Raw genomic sequence first — 21,478 nt, 5'->3', positions numbered from 1 at the left:
AATATAAATCTAGTTAAACTGAAATGCAGTAAAAACAAAAAATATATATTTGTATATATCTTGGCTCAAACATGATCAAAAATTAATTATAGGATGGGAAGAAATTTTTTTGGGGTCGCCAGAAATTCTTGATATCAAAATGGGGTCACAATTAGAGCTTTAAATTAACTTTGGTGGGTAACATTGCAGCGTTACTAGCCATTTTGGCTGGTGAGGAACGACACAAATACCACTGCGTGTGTTTGAATCCGCAGGCTGCAGAAACGATGCGACAAGTCAGATTGGACTGTTTTCCGCCAAGAAATTTGAAGGGTTTTGTGTCTGTTTAGATTTTAAAATGTAATGTATATCTGGCAACACTGCTAATTGTATTAATCCTACATTTCCTATGAACACTGTTGTGACGCATCATACAACAATTGGCTACGTGCTTACGTTTGCATGATTTGGTATCGGAGACGTCAAATGGAACGGTGCAAAATAAACAATAGGAGCTGAAATTTTGTTAATTTGTTAGTTGTTAAAAAACAAACAAACAAGCATGTGGAGATATTTATCATGTGTTGAAAAACCTGAACTGCAACAAAGGAAAGCTGTTTCTGACACAGGGGAAAACAAAGATGAAAGAGGATCTGAAAAGAAGAAGAAATTGAGGAGTTTTAATACTAAATGGATGTCGGGTCACGAGTGGCTGGTATTTGCACTAAACAGTTTGTGGGGAGTAGGATTTGTCTATATTTATAGAGCAAGCATGTTACTAAAATATTTGTTCTCTACAGCAGCGATTCTCAACTGGTGGGTCGGGACCCAAAGTGGGTCGAGGACCTGTACTGGATGGGTCACGGACAGCTAGTCAAAAATAAATAAAAACTTCATGTCTCTCAAGTTGGACTTGTCTTATATTGAAAGAAACTTTTCTTTTGACAGGCATGCTGTGAAATGCATGTTGCACAGGAAATAATATAGATTTATGTTTAAAAAAGATTACATATGTGTGTTTTCAACAGCTATTTTTGAAAAACTTAGTTTGGTTGACTGAATTCTAAAAAAAGGTAGGGCGCGATTTAATGACCATGGCAAAATGTGGGTCCCAAGGCGAGACCAGTTGAGAACCCCTGCTCTGCAGTACATGTAATTCTTAGTTAGTACTGATTACTTCTATTGTTTCTAACTTCAGTGTTCTCGGAAGTTATGGGAATATACAGTATACTTTATAAAAGGTTCACTTCTCCGACACACCCAAAGTTTCATATTGCACTTTTTAAGCATTGTTAGAACATTGCTTTTTAAATAAATCTTTATATTTTTACCATTTTAATGTATTTCTGCAATCAGCTAAAATAAAAACTATTCAAAGAAACATAAACGCTTAAATTTATTCTGTGGCACTCATAATGTAGTTTATTTTCGCTGGAAAAAAATTTGGCTGGTGGAAAATCTGGTTGGCTGGTAACTTCAAGAATCTACTAGTCACGCTGGCTGATGATCTAAAAAGTTAATTTAAAACCCTGGTCACGATCCAAAAAAGGTTGGAAACCATTGCACTAAATACTGTTTCATTCCACTTGTTTACAAAATTAGATTATTTAAAATGTGTGTTATCACACATTCATTCCATCGTTATGCTCTATAGTAGTTTTCTCTGCAAAATGGTGTAGTCAGACAAAGGGGGTACTAGGATTCAGAAATAAGAGAAATGGGGTACTTGGGCCAAAAAAACTTTGAAAACCACTGCTTTAGTCTGTGGGTATTTTGTCTGCATTTTAACATCTGTCTTTTTAGCCCTTAATCCCCCTCCACCATTCAATTATTTCATCCTTCATCGACTTCTTATCTCTGTCTCCCTGTTTTGGGCTTTCCTGCGTTGGTGCATGTCTCCTGGGCAGAAGGTTGACTCTGTTCTTACTCGTCTCACTAAAGATCTTTATTTCCATTCGTCACACATCATTGAAGCAGCAGAAATGCTGGATGAGACAGTCATCTCATTAGCCCTGTTGGCTAGCTGCATGCTCCGGTGGCGTGGGACATGATAATGTAGTCAAGTGAGGCAGCCTTGCATGAGACACCTGTCTGAGTAGCGCTGCCTCGTACACCTCTGCGCCATAACGAAGACCGACATCTCTGGCAGCGCCTGCACAGACCGATCACTGAAATGTCAACAGCACCTTTTTATTTTCAGCCTCACCTCCCCGGCTGGTGCCAAATAATACAAATGAGGGGCGAATTAAAGTTGAATAGATTGAAGAGGCTGAAAGGAGGGGAAATAAAGAACTTATCAGTTCACTCGCGGGTTAACCTTCAGTTGTGATAAGAGCCGGTGCCGCCTCCGTCCACGTCTTTTGTAGTGTGCTGTGTGGTCTGCCAGCTCTGTTCTCGTCCTTGAGATAGCACCGTCTGAATGGACAGTCGCCTCCCTGCTCACTGATGATTGATATTCAGTCCCCCAGACACTCCAAACTGTAGATGCATTTCCATGAATTTCCATATAAACTCAGAGAGAATAGAAGGTTTGCTTTGGCTAGACGAGCTGCATAATATGGAGGTTATTGAAAGCAAACAATGTGTGGGGTAACTGCGTGGAGTCCTGGTGGCTCTCAGTGGATGGTTGATTGAGTGTTTGTGCTTTTCTTGTGATGGTGTGTATGTGTGTGGGTGTGTTAACAGTGTATCTTTGTTGCTTTGTGTCACAGGTGTTACCCAGGCAGACGTGCGGACTGTTCACTCACACAATCTTCTATAAAGACTACCCAGGCAGCCCCAATGAACTGGACAAGCTCATCAATGGAGGAGAGCTTTTCCTCACTGTTCTGCTCAACCCCGTGAGTCAATTAAACAACCACGGAGTGCAGCTTTGTTGTTGTGCAATACATGGAAAGTCATTTATCTGCTGGTGCAAATTGAAATTTAAACAGGAGGCAGGACAATGAGTCATTCAGGGATACCTGCATTAGGCTTTCAGCCTGTTTTACATAACAGTGAGAGCCTTTCATTAAAGCCCAAATAGAAAATTGTATGGAAAGAGTGGTCACCTCTGTTATTTTCTCTTAATTTTCCAGTTCAGCTACTGCACTTTTTGTAAAAAAAAAAAAATACAATATTTTACTGTTCTGCATTACCGAATCAATAAAAGAAACACTGCTCAAATACACATGAACTAAAGTCCGTGTTGTTGCATAGTGATGTTGATTAAAAATGTAGAGTTCAGAACTGCATTTATGTTTATTTTTTATTTTTGCTGTGATGTTCAGCAAAACCCAAAATGTTCCTCTTTAGGTGCAGGATTATCATATTTTAGTGGTTGATGAATACATTTTTTAGTCTAAGATGAAAAGGTCATTTAAACACTGTTGAGCTCAGTTTATGTTTGGATAATTGTTTAAGTTTGTGATTTTAAACCTTTGGTTCAGGACACAAAAGTGGGTGACAGGTATTTTTTTTATTTATTTTATTTGTTGTTGGGTTTTTTAAACCTGACTTTAGGGGAGTGCATTTACAGCATCCAATCAGATTAAATCTTCACATTTGCCAATGCATTTTAGATACATTTTGGTTTGTTATTTAAATTATTTGATGTTGCTCCTCTTCCATTTTTGTTTGTGTATGTGTTGATTAGTGAGATAACAATTCCACAGTACTTTGTGTTTATTACTGATATATTTTTTAGTTTTCTATAATTGTGTTACCAATTAGTAAATTTAAGTTGAGAAAAAGTTACGTCAATAAACAATGCAGTAGCCATTTGTAATATTATTTTTATGAATGAGTTGAATTTTTCTAATTTTTTACGTTATTTTCTCCTTTCAATGTGTGAATCATGTTTTCAATGTGTCCCTGCTTTCTGTTTTCTTGGCGTTTGCAGATCAGTATTTTTATGACTCATCTGTCAAACTACGGGAACGACCGCCTGGGCCTGTACACCTTTAAAAGCCTGGTGACGTTCCTCCAGACGTGGACTAACCTGAAGATGCAGACCCTACCTCCTATTCAACTGGCACAGAAGTACTTCAGTCTGTTCCCCTCTGAGAGGGACCCACTCTGGCAGGTGAGGAGACAACATTTGTACATTAGTAATACATCATTGTATAACTATGAAAGACCACACAGTGTGTATACTAGTGCCCTCTAGACACTGTAAATCATTTGTTAATGGATGGTAAAAGATGTGATGATTCTTTTATCAATTCCTGTGAGTAAACCTGCTTAGTTTGAGTATCTAAATAACTCGTTTTATCGTCTACTAATACATTTCTACAGGATCCATGTGAGGACAAAAGGCACAAGGATATTTGGTCCAAAGAGAAAACATGTGACCGTTTTCCTAAACTGCTCGTCATCGGGCCTCAGAAAACAGGTGAGACATGGGGCTTTAGCGCCTTCTGCAGGAGGAGGAAGGGAATGCCGTGAAGACGTTTGAGATTTACTGATTATGTAACCTAAACAGAGGTTTAACGAGTACTGATATATTTCACTCAAGTAGAAGTACTGTTACTTAATTGGAATTTTATTCAAGTACAAGTAAGTCATACTTAAAATACTCAAGTACAAGTAAACAGTAGCACAATTAAACAGTACTCAACACTTTCTTACACCCTCCACGTTTATTTATGGTAATAAATCTTGCCACTGTTCCCTTGCATACAGTAAACATCTCATGTATAAACCTAAAACGGAAGAGACCAAATCTTGCACAATTGGAACTTAATTTATTTTCCACAAAGGCATCTGTGTAAAATAAAAGGTTTTATCAAAATGTACAATACTTATTTTGTTTTATTTTTTAATAAAATAAAACCAATGAATTCAATTTAAAAAAAATAAATAAAAGAATGATCAGGCTGTAAGTATAGCTAAATTCATGAACTCTAAAACAGTGCCATGTGGGTAAAAACATATTAAAGAAATGTGTAGAAATGGGCTTTGATCAGAAATGGCGCGACTAAGAACATATGGATTATGTTCAATGTGCGTCCATAAACCGCTGACCTAGACAATAAAACCGAAATCTAAAAAAAAAAAAACACTTACAAAATGTGACCATTTACTTGGCAACGATTGGGTGTAGAAATCGTAAAGAATTACTTTACTTCTTTTAAAACTTACTGAAGTACAATTACTGATTCATGAATATACTAAAAAAATGTATAAGTTCCCATAAAAGCAGCTCAAGTACAGTAAAGTGAGTACTTGAAATTAGTTACTTTCACCTCTGAGCCTAAATATATGGAATCTACCCGTTAACTCTTATCTTTGTAATATGGCACACGTGTTTAGTCACACTGTGAAAATGTTGCTTTAATTTTTCACATCACTACTTTCCTTAAAGCTACAGGCGTCTCTTCTTCCTGATCCTTTCAGGCTGTGTCCAAAGTCAACTCGTGTCTCTTTCCTTCCTTCCGTCTCAGGAACAACAGCTCTTTACCTGTTTCTGGGCATGCACCCTGACCTGACCAGTAACTACCCCAGCAAGGAGACTTTTGAAGAGATCCAGTTCTTCAATGGACACAATTATCACAGAGGCATCGACTGGTAGGAAAACATAACACTTTGCAAAGTCCCCTGTACAGTTTATGTTGAGTCTAGGAGAGCCTCCAACATTAGAATGCTTATAGTAACAGGTCAGTTCATTAAGAGGAGTGGCCACAATTATCGGGATATCACATCTGAGCATCGAGCATGAATAAGAACACAGCGAAACAAACCGCTAATAATGTTCATTATTGCATTGTAGGAAAAGAGACCTCTGAATGCGATGTAACATCTGCTCATTGGTCCTATTCTGGGCTGCAGCCCAATGGTTGAGAACAACAGAGTTTGAGCAGAAACAGACAAACGCAGCAGGACTGTTAATACTACACTGATGAACTGTCCTCTACAGCAATGATTCTCAAACCTCTTTTGGCTAAGTCCCCCTTTATGTCCGACAACAGCATTTTGCTTAAAAAACGATTTAAAAACAACTATAGAACATAATGATGCAATAATTGAGTGATAACACACATTTTAAAGAATCTCATTTTGTAAATAAGTGGAAAGAAACAGTGTTTAGTGCAGTGGTTCTCAACCTTTTTTGGGATTGTGACCCAATTTTGATATCAAGATATTACTGCATTTTAGTTAAACTAGATTTGTATTTCACAAAGTGAAAATATAGAAATACAGTTGTTTAGGACTGTGTGTTTTATCTTTATTTTTTTAAGAATAATAATTTAAACAACTTAATTTAAACACGACTTTTATGTCATGTCTAAAGGGGTTTAAATTAGAAATATGAATATCATAGACCAAGCATTGGATCAGTGGTGGAGCAAACTGACCTCAAAATGCTCCCTTATAAGCGGGTGCATTGCTTATGTGTTTATAGGTTCCAAGTAAACAAATGTACACCATTCAAATTGATTGATTCATCTTCTTTAGTGTTGTTTCAGAGTCACAATAAAACATGGAGAGTTTCTTAAAGATTTGTTTTAAGTAAACTCATAGCGAATCACAACCCACAAAACATCCACCCAGCAGGAAAGCTGGAGAATATCTGCATGATCTGCACAAATATTGAGTTGGATGTGTTTAGTATGTGGGGTGCCACTGCCAGGCTGTTGTGTACGGCCGATCGCCCACGCATTAAACAGACAAACCACTCTTATCAGCACACACCAAATGGCAGCAGATCGGCTGTGACTGCTTGTGGTAACACTGTGATTTTGTGCGTTAGGTACATGGAGTACTTCCCTCTGCCCTCCAACACCAGCTCAGATTACTACTTTGAGAAGAGTGCCAACTACTTTGACTCTGAGGTGGCTGCTCAGAGGGCTGCAGCGCTGCTGCCTAAGGCCAAGATCATCACTATCCTCATCAACCCAGCCGACAGAGCTTACTCCTGGTACCAGGTCTGTTCTGCTGGACTCTTAACACACATGTCACGACTGCCTCGCTCTGTCTCAGCCCTTCTGTCTGCCCACAGCACCAAAGAGCCCACGACGACCCTGTTGCATTGAAATACTCGTTTCACAACGTCATCACGGCAGGACACGATGCTCCAGTCAGACTGAGGGTTCTGCAGAATCGCTGCCTGATGCCTGGCTGGTACGCTGTTCACCTGGAGCGCTGGCTCAATTTCTACCACTCCAGCCAGGTATAACACACACACACACGCAGGCGCACACACACACTAGGGTGGTTCACAAAATGCATTTTCACCAAAATGTTTTGCCTTGTTCACATTGACATTGTTGGCATCTGTACCAAAAACAGTCGATCTCTGCACAATTAGGGGTGGCTCACTCTTTTCACAATGTTGACGTTTTTTGTATTTCCAAGACTAGCAGGGTTTCCGCATATTCTTAAAAAGTCTTGAAAAGCTTTAACTTCATGAATCTATAAGTAAGACCTTAACCCTCTGGGGCCGACGGACGCCCGGCACATCCTGATCACATGATCGTATTAAAGAGCCAATAGCGGAAAAGTGCAGCATCCTTGGATCTCCTTTTCAACCGGTGTCGAAAGTGCGGATGTCAAACTACAAACCAGTTTTTAAATAATGTTGATAGGCCAAATTGAAGTGGAGTTATGAGGGAATATGTGCGTGTGTTTTTTTTGACATTTTCTTGAGCTGTCCGTGCAGGAAGACCGCTGCAGAGCGAGTCGTAAACAAAAGCGAAAGTGTTGTGCAGCAAGAAAGAACCACACTGAAACCTCTCATTATAGCTGTTTCCTATTGGTTGAGAAGAAGAAGGTCATTGTCCAATCATAATGTCCACATATAGCGGGAATTTTGTTTTCAAGCGACAGGTAAATAGAGACGGAGAAAGAGAGGGTGAGTTGAGAGATTTGAGATAATAGTGATTATTACTGTGATTTGACTGTTTAGTTAGTGTGTAGTGAGTGAGATTAGAGTGTAGTGTAGTGTCTAATAAAATACTTCACAGTCATATTTGGGAGGTTCTCCTGAAAAAAATCATACCAAACTTGCAAGGTTTATGGATTTCCTTATATGAAATATAAAGGTAAAATCAAACGCAATGAAAAAACAGCATGCTGCAGCGTGACTCAGTGCAGAAGCAACTTTCAACAACATGGGGAAATGTAAATTTAACAAAAATGGCCTGTTCAACGAGGACTTTTCTCAATTCATTTTATTTTTTGTTGTTTTTTTAGATTTCTGGCTATTTGTGTAGTCATCTTGTATGTTTTTGGAGTAATTTTAATTATTTTAGTCTGGGTTTTTTTTTTGTATTTTACTGTCATTTTGTGTATTTTTGTGTATTTACTTTGGGGGCTGCCAGTTACACATCTGCAGTAGTCACTGGAAAATGTTTTACCCTACCCCTATGTAATTGATGTGCCGTTTTTTTCCACAATTGTGTTTACTGTGAAGTTGGTCTAAAATAACATTTTAAATGGCAATAAAAAGTCTTGAATTTAATTTGACTGAAGCTGTTGGAACCCTGAATAGTCTTGGAACTGTTCTAATGTTCTTGCTCCTTTAGTATAAATACAGGGAGAAACTATTAATGACCAACTTACCTTTATATCATTAAAGATTCTGATATCTGTGAAAATTACACATTCTTTGGTTGAGCAATAAAAAAGTGTGAACAAGTGTGCCACTCTTTTCGGACGTTATATTGGCCCCATTTTTGTTACAGATGTTCAAAATACCAATAGGAACGTAGCAAAATGCGATCTGGTAAACTTTGGAAAACATTTGTTTTTATACCATTATATTGTGAACCACCCTAACACACACACACACACACACACATATATTAATATTATTAATGTGTTTCATCAGCTCATGTTACATATCTCTCTCTCTCTCTCTACCTTTCTCTCACTCTTTCAAATCAATTCAACTTCATATTTGTGTCATTTCATGGCACAAATATGAAGTTATGTTTAAATGTTTTAAAAAAGCCAACACGTCCACATAATTAAGCATCATAACTTAACTCATACCAACTGTTCCTGCTCTGATTTGTTTCTGTCCTCACAGCTGTTAGTTCTGGATGGACAGATGTTAAAAACCGAGCCTTCCGCGATCATGGATAAAATTCAGAAATTTCTTGGTCTCACCAACATCATCAATTACCACAAGATTTTAGCGTAAGTATTCCCTCGTTACAGTTTATGCTCTGATTAACAGCTCTGTGTTTTGTTATGTTCTATAAATCACTCATCATTTGCTGTTTTAATATAAGTTATTATGGAGATTTCTGTCCATTTTGGCAATAAGTCATCGGCTTCTTTACAATTTTCCACCATGTACACTTCCTAAAACTAGCTGTTACACATAACTGACATTTTTCTTCTGTTTTTATGTTGATAACTCTTTGAAAGCTAGTTTTATTACCTGCTGTAGCTGTTATTTATGGGTAAATAATGGAAACGCGTTAAGTGCCTGAAACATGTTTTTAAACAGTGTAACAGTGTCCTACGTGGATAAAGTTTTCATCCAAGCAGCATTTCTTGCCCAGGCTTACAATGAGTAAAATGACTGGTTTTTGGAGTAAATGGTCACAGTTTTTCAAATGAACTTTTGCTAATAGTTTTGTGTTTTGTATGTGCAGGTTTGACCCAAAAAAAGGTTTCTGGTGTCAGCTGCTGGAAGGAGGGAAGACAAAGTGTTTGGGAAAGAGCAAAGGCCGGAGGTACCCGGACATGGACCCTGAGGTACGCTCATTTCTCCAAATCGTATTCCATAAATTCCCTCTTTGAGCCACACAATAGTTTCACATGTACTTTTGTTTTTGTTCTGTGCCCCTTATAGTCGGAGGGCTTCCTCAGGGAATACTACAGGGATCACAACATCGAGCTCTCCAAGCTGCTCTACAGGATGGGTCAGCCGCTGCCCAGCTGGCTACGAGAAGAGCTGGTCCACACCAGGTAGCAGTAGCACCAGGTTGAAGCCCTCAGCTCCACACACTGAACCACTGCTCTGAGCTTCAACTGTTGGGAAAATCCAAGTAGTTGTGACTGCATTATGTTTGGGGTTGGTATACTCAACTGACACCAATACCTTGAATGGAGCCGCAGTGGAGAAAGCAGGAACAGTGGGACTAAGCAGACTATCCTGCCTGTTCCTCTAAATCAAGCTTTTTTTAAAAAAAAATCATCATCTTCTGTAGAATGAAAGAAACGATGAAGGTTGGACATCCTTGAGGTGATGGGGAAGTAAACACTATCATCTTCAATGGATTTTGGTGTTTGCAGCACTCTCCAAACAGGAAACACTAAATGATGGAGGATGTTGACTCCAAGCCTTGGATCCAAGTGTTTTTAAAGAGTTTTGGGACTTCAGGAGTCTTGACTCAGGCTGCATGTCGTAGCCTTACTTAATAGGCCTTGATAGAAAATAGTAATCACATTATACAAGTGCCAGAACAGAATTTGCATTTAGTTTTTACCTCACAGACATTCAAGGGTTTGTTTGTGTTGTTGAGGTTTTATCTTTTTAAACGTTCTGTCGTGCAGATGGCGATGCATTATTATGAGAGAATGTACCAAAAACATCTTCGGCTGGAAGTCCAGTGCAGGTCGTTCATACTGTTAATGAGTTGTCCTGCACTTTGACGAGCATCAGCGTCGACGGAGCTCAAAACACGAGGAAAGCACAATGTTTTAGGCACTCAAGAGAACTCTGTTTGTGAACCTGCAGCTCAACAGGAAAGCACACTACCAACACGAGGAGATCTCTGGCTAGCTACTGTATTTTAATGAAGACTCTGCTCCCATAGGTTCAGACGGTGTACAGAATCAGACTGTGCACTCAAGGGTCTTTTTTTAACATTGGGTTTTTAAAAAGCTGTATATTTTGTTTCATTTCATTTGCAGGAGGAAGCAATCTCTACGTGTGTGTGTCTGCGTGCGTGTGTGCGCGCGTGTGTGCGCGCGTGTGTGTGTGTGTGTGTGTGTGTTCACCAGTCGGCCCACAGGAAGCCTGCATGGTGAGACCGTACAGACGTTTGGTTGTCGGTCACACTGTTACCACTGCAACTAGATGTCAAGCTTAGATAACAAGAAGCTGCTCTTACTGCAATAGTTTTGTACAATGTTCTGATGTAATAAGGATGCACATGTCGGTCTGTTATTTTCTGACTTTAATGTACATAAAGCAAAGCTCTCAGTACACCTAAATTATTGAATGTGTTTGGGTTTACACTCTCCATCAGTCCATTCTCATGGTGTGAAACGTCAGTGCTGTGCTGAGGGGAGTTTGGTCCTGTCATTATGCAGAGGTGTCGCTGATGTCCTCTCACTGCCAACTATTGTACAGCTGTACTGAGTCTCTCCATATAAAGTATTAAGTGATAACACATAACAGAAGCGATGGTACTAATCTCCTGGACTGTATGATAAAGATTTGTAATTGTTGTCGATAATTTTTACAGTGTAACTAATATTGTCGGTGCTTTTTAATTTGCAAATAAAACACCACTGTATTTTTCAGTAGTTTGATATGTTTTTCTTGTTTGTTACGCCTACACAGAATTACATTTTATTTAAGGTGTTGCTCAAGGCAAACAAATCAGGCAGGATTCTTCTAGTTTCTTTTAGAATAAGCAAAAAAAGGCCTTTATTGTTTATATAGAAATAAGGTTGGAAATGAGAAACAACTTTGCTGGTGCCAAATCACAAAGTTATGATAATTGTAAGTACAAAACAATGCAACTGGATACAACATTGCTTTAGAAACATCTACATTTTTACATTAAAAAAAATAGAATGACAAAAAAAAAAAAAATTATACATACCTAAACTTTTACAGTCACACCTAAATGAACGAAGGTTTAAAGTATGTTTAAAAGCTGTTAACAATCATCTAATGTTGTTTTTTGTCATGTCATTGCCATGTATGTGTATGCTTATATGGAGGTGCCGAATGTTAAAACTTGGTCACTGTTTCATAGCTAACACATTTTGAACATTTAGCTCATTTTTCTTTCATTTGAGACATTCATGTTAAACAGCATGTTCTATAATATCATTGTTAAAGATGTGTAAACATGAAAAATAAATCTAAATCTAAATGTTATATCAATCCCCAAGTGTAAAGCTAAAGGGCGGGGCCTTCAAATTGATAGGCACTGACCTGCTCACTTAGCTACATTTAATATTGAAAGTGTCTATTTGTACGGTTGCCGTAAGGACAAGCCCCGGTGCTATTGGTACGGTTACCGAAGTACACGTACGTAGCGTCTTAGGGTTAGGTTATAACCCAATATTGCAACATTTTTTAGGGTTAAGTTTAGTCATAGTCACGGGACCTAAACTGGCCAATGACTGACCTACGTATCACATCACCTAAACTGGCCAAAAAGGGGCGCTGCGTACGGATAGAATGTTGGTATATTGATACGGCAACCGTACAGATAGCCACTGCCTTTAATATTTAGATTTAATGTTCATATGTACACATTTTTAACAATGATATAAAATATGCTAAAAGCTAAATGGTGGGGCGCTGACCTGCCCATTTTGCATAATTTCTAAGGGTTTAGCTTTACACTTGGTGACTGATTTATCATTTAGATTTACATTCAACATTTAGATTTAGATTTTATTTATTTTTTGTACAGATTTTAAAAATAAAAAAAAACATGCTGTTTTACATAAATTTCTCTCTCAAATGAAAGAAAAATTAGCTAAATGTGAGGAAAGTGAGCTATATGTGACCGAGTTATTACATCATGGTTATTATGCTCTCCAATATAAATGAACAAGAATCTGTGGTGAGAGAACTATTATTGGCTACTGCTGTGTGAGATCTGACCTATCAGAGCACACAACGTTTTGACAGAGGAGACAGTAAATTAAAAGAGGTTTCTTCCTCATACGTCACTACGTAATATTCACCTCTAGGGTTGGATTGTCGCTACTTTGTTGTACTGAATTGTAACTTGGACAAACACACAATGGCTGACCCTTCAGAAAAGAATCCTCTGGTCAAAGATAGAGAGAGTCAACACATCTCTGCTGCTCAGAAAGGGTGAGAATGGATTACCTCCTCCGCTGATTTAAATGCTGCGGAAATCTTCAACTTTTTTATTGTCAATCTTGGCGTGACTTAGTAAAAATATTATGGGCCTTTTAATCGTATATGCTTCGATACGACGCTTTATTTTTGTTATATTTTTTGGATTTGACTTTTGTCGTTTATTAACGACGCCACAACTCAGCAATACTTCCTTGTAGCGCCAGCAGCAGATCTGCCTAGCAACTAATACTCGCTTTCTATTGGCTCTTACGGCAGGTAAAAGTGTTAAATATAAATCTACTCGTCCCCGATATTTTTTAGTAGATAAAATCATAGTGTATGCCTCATAGATCAACAAATCGAACATCATCTACACAAACAAGGGAAAATGGTTGAAATTGCCGCTTGAAAGTTTGTTTTCATTTTCACCGTAAAATTTGTTGAAATTTTCGCGCATTGCATTTTGGTATTTGGAGTCACGGAGACGGATACATGAAATAGATTTGAATTAATTCCGATATTACGGGGAATCCAGGGAAAAACCGGAACAAAGATGATGTCAAGTGAATCATTGTCTTCATTTTCGGGCGAAAAAAAAAAGAAAAGAAATGACGGTAATAAATGAAGTAAAAAGTAACACTTCTCCATACCCCACAATGCAATGTGCGAATATGTCACTAAACATGAGTTCTTTTCTTTTTCTTTATTGCAAACCAAATAAACAAACCAGTTTGGAAAATATTACATATTGTAATGTTTAGCATGAACAGACAGACTCCTTCAAAAATACAGACATGTAAAATGAAAATTAAACACATCTCAATAACGCTAAGAAAAATACATGTAAAAAACAAACAAAAAAAACCCAATTAATTTAATAGCTGTTTAGTTTCATTATTTACATCTTTTATGAATAAAGAATATGGGTCTTTGGCAAGTTTGGATTCCATCAATTTTAGGGATTTAATGTAAAGTTGAAATTCATTTAAGAAAGCAGATAAAGATGGGTGGTGTCTTGAGAAATTTGGCTTTATGAATAAAGCATTTACCTAAGATTAGTAAGATATTTACCATTAAGCCTAAATGTTTTTCTTTTAATATGATACCAAAGTATATACCGTACTATTGTAGTTGTCTATAGTAGGAGTTTTTTAACCAATCTGGAACTGGGTATATTAAAGAATTTTACTCTTAATTTAGATATTGGAAGTTGGTCAAAGGTAGTCTTAATCTTATTTATTAAATAAATATATTTTTTAAATGTACTGTATATATATTTCTATTTTTTTTCACTAACGTGCTGAAAGTGTTGCATACTGCTAAATCGAACAAAAGTGTTCTTTATTGTGAAGGATTAGTCACTTCTGCAGTTGTGATTCACTTTGTTATAGATGCTCCACTGGCTGTACATTGATGATCGCAGGACTGGCATCCTTGTTGTGTCTGATGGTGTGCAGTCAGATCTTCTCCATCTACATGATATTTAAGCAGATGGAACGTATTGAGAGACTTCAGGAGAGCAAGGAGGAAATAAACGGACGGCTCAACCAGTTATCCCAAGGTAAAAAGAAACAAACAGAGCAGTGTTGTGTCCTCTATGAAAATGTAAATAATAAGGCCAGTGAAGAAAAAGGAGAAAAATAATAATTTAAAAAGCACAAATAAAAGCTAAGCAGAGAAAAAATGGAGTGTATAGTCAACATTGTCATGTTTCTGTGTTTATTTAATTTTAAATACATAGTCCAAAGAGTGGATCAAGAAGTCCAACTATACATAAAACTTCCTTCCAAACCTAAGAGGGACACATTGCCAATGGTGTCAGCTTTAGCTGAGAAATATCTCTGTGTCCAAGAATCTTTATTTTTTTTTTTCTAGTTAATTGTTATTATTTAATGTTTACATTATTAGAGAGAGCACAGTTCACCAAGTCAAATTCCTCGTGTGTATAACATACATTACATGGCCAATAAAGTTGATTCTATTTTATTCTATTCTATTCTACACCATCTGAAAGGGTGTTCTCCACAGCTGGAGACACCCTAAGTCCAGAATGATCTTGTATCCTACTTTTGGTTAATATGTTCTTTTTTACAGAAGAATTATTCGTTTGGACCAAGTTGTTCACCTTCAAATGGAACACTGTATATTTTCTCAAATACTTGTAGCCAAAGTGTCATATATTGCATATATTATTATTTAGTGAAAACAATCTATACCTGGTGGATTAAAAGAGAGCTGATTTCCCTGCTGGACATTAAAGAGATAAAGATAATGTAATAAAGAATTAAAGCAAACAAATCCATTTGTATTATTTAATTCCCTCACCCAATGAGAATCGATAAAAGAATCGGGAAGGAATCGAATCGATAAGCAGTATCGATAATGGAATCGGAATTGCTAAATTCTTACCAATTCCCATCCCTATTTATTTAGCGATAGTTCTAGATTCAGACATATGAAAGAAAAACCTTTTCAGTGCTTTTTTTAGCTTTTGAAAGCTTTTTGGGATTTGTAATTTCATAATCACTAATTTCAGTGATAATCAGCTTTGTATAATGATTTTAGCTGACACCCGGCTCAGCCTGTGGATCGTAGAAAACAGTTTGAACCAACACGAAGATGCTACATCCAAGTCCCAGCTAAATGTAAGCTTCCACACCATTGCAGAGACTCAAATATACCTGAAACCTTTAAATACGTTCATGTTGTTTGACACCTTTGATCATTCCCATTGCAATCTGTAGGACACAGATGTTGAGAAAGTGCTGATGGAGCTGTTGCAGGTAAGCCACTTTCCCCTCCAGTGTTTATGTTGTGATATGACATAATGTTGTCAATTAGCTTTCTCATGGTTTTAGCAGGACTTGGAGTTGCCACAGTTCAATGAGACCTTCTCCGGCAACCTACTGAGCCTGAATCAGCAGATGAACGAGAGCATGTGGAAGGTGACACATGCTGCACACCAACATGTAGAACAATGAAGCCAAATTAAGTTAACCAAATTATAATTTCTGTCGTACCGTACTCTGCAGAGCTTTGAGACATGGATGCAGAACTGGCTGATCTTCCAGAAGGCCCAGCAAATGGGTTAGTTCGACTTTTTGTCCATCACATTCTGATATTTACCTAAAGTGTTGGCCCTGATTAATGCTTGAATAGTAAATAATAAATCATTGCAGGGTGCGTCTCACTAGCCTGGAATCCATCCTAATCTCCTTGTATTACGCAATGCTTAACACAGGCGATAGTCTGGAAGTGCACACAAGGCCTTTGAGTTCTGGGGGGCGGGACAAACACGAGCAGAGTAACCAATGAAACGATGAGCGCACCTGACGACTATATTACAACAAGCGTAGATCTTTTTCCCTAAATGGAGCTGGCAGAGGAAAATGGCGTGTACAGTACAGACTTACAGTTTTAAAGCCTCTTCTTGTTGCGGTTTCAACGATATATCTAAATCTTTTAAAACAGAGCAGAGAGCAACTGCGAAGGTGTTCTCCGTGTTGGCCGCCATGTTTGTTTTGATACAGCTCTGATTGGCTCGATCTACTCTGGATCGAGGAAGTGAGCAGAAACGGCAGTATTACCATACCCACTTTCCTACAAAAAGTAAGGAAGTGGGTGTGGCTTCGCCAGGCTAGCGTCACACCTTTCAAACGTCAAATTAAGTCCTAACAAGACCACTCAGAGAGCGTAAACTTCCACCAAGCGTCAAATATCCTCTTTGCCAGATATTGGTTATGTGGATCAGTGATCCTGATCATTCTACCATGATTATTTACACTTTAAAGGCTTGGAAGAAATGTATATCCCCATTAATAACCAGGGTTGGGGTCAATTACATTTTTCAGTTACAATTATGTCTTCAATTACCCATGTTCAATTACGATTAAATTATGATTACAGTGACCAGCATTTTTCCAATTACAATTAAATTACAATTATTTTTTATCCTCAGAAAGTCGATTACAAATTAATTACGTTCTCTATTACTAAAGTTCAATTATAATTAATCACAATTACTGAGCATGAAGTAAATAACCTAATAAAAGTTAACCTTCCTCTTGTGTTAGCTTTCTGTTAGCATTCCTTATTATAACTGGTCCTAAATCAGCTGTAAAATACACTGAAAACAAATACATATCATCTAATTTTTTTCCTATCTATTGGTTTCCTTATTAGACTTCCTAATCAATGAAAATATAGGTTTTATTATTTTTGGTGTGGGCGTCTGAGCCTTTGTGTCACTATACCCATTGATTTAAATTTGTTTTAAATGGTAAAATGTGGGAAAGCTTGATATGAAACATAATTTAATAATTGTTAACGACAGACAGTGTGTAGAACTGTACATAGAACTGTAACATGGTTCCACTGTTTTGCGTTAAATTATAATTGACAATCTTTATAGACATTTTTATGGCAATTACAATTACAAAGTCAATTATCTAAACTCAAATACAATTTACTTACGATTACGGCAGCAACATATTTTTTTAAATTATAATTACGCCATAATTGTAATTAATTATCAATTACGCAATTACAATTATAATGATAATTGACCCCAACCCTATCAATAGCCATACAGTAGATCTAGGTTTTGAAAAATCACAAAGACATACGCAATCTGAATTGGATGCGGATGAAACTCTTTGGGGTAACTGAGGAACCAACACGACATAACTGAGTCAAATTTAATAAGGATCAGTCAATTATGAACCGAGATATGAATGATGTGAGATAGAGATTTTTCCATTTGTGAGACTGATCCAGAATCAGTATATTAATCCAAATCCCCTTCAAAATGTAATGGAATCTTCCATGGCGTGAGGTCTATCTTTGGTCAAAGTTCTTTTGACATAATCCTGCTAACAAGGAAATATTACCTCAAAAACATGTATTTTCCTAATGTGAAAATCCAACCTTGCCTTTCATTATCATTTTTATTCATTCTTGTAAATTGGTCGTAATAGGATTTACAGGCTGTGCTTTTTTTCTTCTGCTTCTTTCTTGTGATTGGTTAGTATCTGTGACAAAGACCAAATGCCAGATTGAGGCCCAAACTGCAGTCGGTCCATACAAGCCACAGTGTCGTTCTTGGGGAGAGTACATGCAAAAGCAGTGCTACGGCTCCACCGGATACTGCTGGTGTGTGGATGTGGTGTCCGGCAAGAGAATCAAGGACACTCTGAAGCATGGGGATCCTGAATGTTGGCGTGTAACTAGGGCAACACATAAAAATCATGTTATGGATGAAGATTACGGCGAGTTGATGATTAACTAGATCGTAGGGGGTTTACATGTTTTTAATCTCACATTTGAAAGAATAGTGTTTGATTCTATAAAATTACAGTCAAATCTGTTAGAATTTCCATACATTGTAATTTAGGAGTGCAAATATGTTGTAAGTTGAGTAGTGATGATAGCAGCAACATTAAAAAATACGTATGAAGAATAAACTTAGCTTATTTTAATTTTTGTCTTGACGTACATTTTTATAACCGAGTTTTCTGTCTGCACATGAGAATCATCCTTTGACTACATTGAAATTTTAGAGTAAACCTTTGTGTTATTTAACTAACGCTCAGGTGTCCTTTTTTCCTACCAAATGATAATACTTATCTGTATGTAATCGTGCATGATTTTCATCCTGTGTCTTACTGTAAATCAAGTTTCCCAAATTGCAACAATAAATGTGAACCTGTGTGGAAATATAATAGATTTAATCTCTTTTTTAATGCTCACCTGTCAGCCAGACATGAGTTTCAATCCCTTTTCATCAGCAGCTGTAAGAATGATCCTGACGGAGGTAACGGAAAGGAAACAAGGTTGGTTGGATTTTAATTATTTGCTTTCCCACAAACCAAAAAGCTACTTCAAAGGCACTGAGTATTACTTTGATTTAGTCAGTTTTTTGACTAAAATGCTACTTATTTTTATTCAAAATTTAGCCATCAGTACTATTTCAGTTTTAGTCAGTTAAATTACATTAATATTTTAGTCCACAAAATATGATATAGAGGTATACTGTATGTGAATGAATGAATACATTTTATTTGGTTGCACAGTACATTGACAAATACCACATTCACCTAATACATCTCAACCAAAAAGGGATTGGGCTGAAGCTACTTGCTTATATGAGCCCAAATTAAAACAATTTAAACTATTTAAACACAACAATTTTCAATTCAATTTGATACATTCATAATTTCCAACTTGATCATGAAGATTGTTCCAGATGTTTATTCCAATAACAGATACACTTTGTTGTCTAATATTAGTTCTTGCTTTTTTTTTTCCAAATTGATGAAAACCTCTAAGATTATAACGACTGTTTCTTAATTTGAAGAATGCTTGAATACCTATAGGAAGATCTCTTGTGTTTTTAATCTAACTTTATCCATAGATTTTAATATATTTGATTTTTTATAAAAAGTTCATTAGTATGCTCACAGTATCCCACTTTATTAATTTCTCTTATTGCCCTTTTTTGTAATTTAATATATATCAGATATAATCAACTAAAATTTAAAGCATTAAAGTTAATGCATTTTTTAAAAGATTCAATTACCATTTATCAGCCGCATATTCAACGGTATTCATGTTTGTAAATACACACAAACAGATTTGATGTGATCAATGCATAAGACCACATGATCTGATTGGGCTTCGTCCCACATGACAAAATTATTGTTTTGTTTTTATTAGTCGACGAAAATATAAATGTATTGGATCTAGTTTTTGTCAACATGTATTTTTTTATTTTCAAATAAGTCATAGTCTAGTTATTGTCACTTAATAAATGTAGTCGACAAAAACTATGATGAAATTCTTTAGTCAACAGAATGAACACTGCTTCAGACCAGGGGTTCTCAACTGGTCTCACCCTGGGACCCACATTTTGCCACGGTCATTAAATCGCGACCCACTTGTTTCTGTAGAATTCAACCAACCAAATTTAGATTTTCAAAAATAGCTTTTAAAAACACACATACAGTATATATAATATTTTTTAAAACATAAATGTATTTATTTTCCTGTGCAACATGCATTGCACAGCATGCCTGACTGTCAAAAGAAAAGTTTCTTTCAAAATAAAAGACAAGTCCAACATAAGAGACATTGAGTATTTATTTATTTTGAAAGTCTCTATTTGTACGGTTGGCGTACCGACAACCCCCGTTGCTATTGGAATGGTTACCGGAGTACAAGTACGTAGCTTAGCGTTATAGGGTTAGGATTAGGGATAGGATTAGGATTAGGATTAGGGTTAGGGTTAAGGTTAGGTTATAACCCAATATCGCAACAATTTTTAGGGTTAGAGTTAGGTTTAGGGTAAGGTTTAGTCACGTGACCTAAACTGGCCAATGACTGACCTATCACGTGACCTAAACCGGTTAAATAGGGGTACGGCTAGAATGTCGGTACATTGATACGGCAACTGTACGGATAGCCACTGCCTTTTATTTTTGACCAGCTGTCCGCAACCCATCAGTTGAGAATCGCTGCTTTAGACGATATGGGTACGGACTCAGTCTTTTTAAAAGCTAGTATAACACGCAGGGACAACAACAGCACATGGAAATGATTTCAAACCCCAACCAAGTTTTATCGGGGATCGTGAAACTGTCACAAAAATAATTCCAATGTTTCTTATTTGCCAACATGATTTCCTCTTTTTTGTCGTGCTGCCTGGAACAAATTCACAATTTAACCTTAATACTTTTCTAACCGTACCCTTTAAAGTGATCTTCTACTGTTTTTACAAATGTGGCCTAAAACCTTTGAAATGTCCTTATTACAACATTTATGCCTAACAGAATGCCTTACTTTGCACCATATTTGTTTTATTAACTTTTAAAACTGGGACTACTTTACCCTGCGCACTGCCATGTTGAAATGACATCATTTGTGCCCCTTTTAGTCCATTAAGTTCAATAGGAGTTTTAAGCATTCAGGATCATTTGTGCTGCTTTTGGGTTGCCCTAAAAATCGGTAAAACTGAATATGGACTAAAAAGGGGCTAATCACGTCACCAATGATGTCATTTCAACATGGCGGTGCACAGGGTAAAGTAGTCTCAGTTTCAAAAGTTAATAAAACAAATATGGTGCAAAATAATGCGTTTTGTTAGGCATAGATCTTCTAATAAGGACATTTCAAAGGTTTTTGGCCAAATTTGTAAAAACAGTGGAGGATTCCTTTAATAGAGTGCTCAATCTTAAAGGTTGCTGTTCCTGTTGCCCATGCTTCTTGTCAAATGATCCTAAACCTGAACCTAAATGCATGTGAGATGGAGAACTCCTACAGACACAAGTCCAACTTCAGTCTTCCAGCTTAAAGAAAATACTAAACTAAGCTTAATACGATTTTAAATTCCTCCAAACATACAGCTGCTTTTGTGTCCATGTCTGAAACCGTACCCCGATCATGGACCAGGGAAAGTCGATTCAAGCCTGTTCATTATTCAGACCCTCTGTAATGAGATCCACATGAGCCTGT

The 21,478-nt window shown here is 37.0% G+C and overlaps 2 protein-coding genes across 3 annotated transcripts in view; both read left to right on the top strand.

Moving 5' to 3' along the window:
* The window catches only part of ndst1b (N-deacetylase/N-sulfotransferase (heparan glucosaminyl) 1b), a 63,554-nt gene extending 52,109 nt beyond the window's left edge, over positions 1-11,445 (top strand). Inside the window, exons 7-15 of the mRNA XM_028459367.1 lie at positions 2,691-2,819; positions 3,860-4,042; positions 4,255-4,351; positions 5,403-5,526; positions 6,710-6,884; positions 6,959-7,129; positions 8,990-9,099; positions 9,564-9,666; positions 9,764-11,445. Of these exons, the coding sequence (XP_028315168.1) occupies positions 2,691-2,819; positions 3,860-4,042; positions 4,255-4,351; positions 5,403-5,526; positions 6,710-6,884; positions 6,959-7,129; positions 8,990-9,099; positions 9,564-9,666; positions 9,764-9,883 (1,212 nt within the window). The 3' untranslated portion in view covers positions 9,884-11,445. The remainder of the gene's footprint in view (positions 1-2,690; positions 2,820-3,859; positions 4,043-4,254; positions 4,352-5,402; positions 5,527-6,709; positions 6,885-6,958; positions 7,130-8,989; positions 9,100-9,563; positions 9,667-9,763) is intronic.
* A 1,359-nt stretch (positions 11,446-12,804) lies between these two features.
* LOC114471104 (H-2 class II histocompatibility antigen gamma chain-like) lies at positions 12,805-18,690 on the top strand. Of its 2 annotated transcripts, none has more exons than XM_028459689.1 (7): positions 12,805-12,982; positions 14,362-14,531; positions 15,536-15,615; positions 15,715-15,753; positions 15,832-15,915; positions 16,003-16,057; positions 17,998-18,690. In XM_028459689.1, exons 1-7 carry the CDS (start codon positions 12,909-12,911, stop codon positions 18,255-18,257), a joined length of 762 nt encoding a protein of 253 aa, XP_028315490.1. In that variant the 5' UTR covers positions 12,805-12,908; the 3' UTR covers positions 18,258-18,690. The 2 variants fall into 2 exon arrangements, with proteins under 2 accessions (XP_028315490.1, XP_028315489.1); XM_028459688.1 differs by having other exon boundaries at positions 12,806-12,982; positions 15,829-15,915.
* The last annotated feature ends 2,788 nt before the right edge of the window (positions 18,691-21,478 follow it).

This window comes from Gouania willdenowi, chromosome 10 (assembly GCF_900634775.1).
Source record: "Gouania willdenowi chromosome 10, fGouWil2.1, whole genome shotgun sequence".
NCBI classification, from domain to species: Eukaryota; Metazoa; Chordata; class Actinopteri; order Blenniiformes; family Gobiesocidae; genus Gouania; species Gouania willdenowi.
Note: the sequence above shows the minus strand (reverse complement) of the source record. Positions and strands in the feature narration are given on the sequence as shown.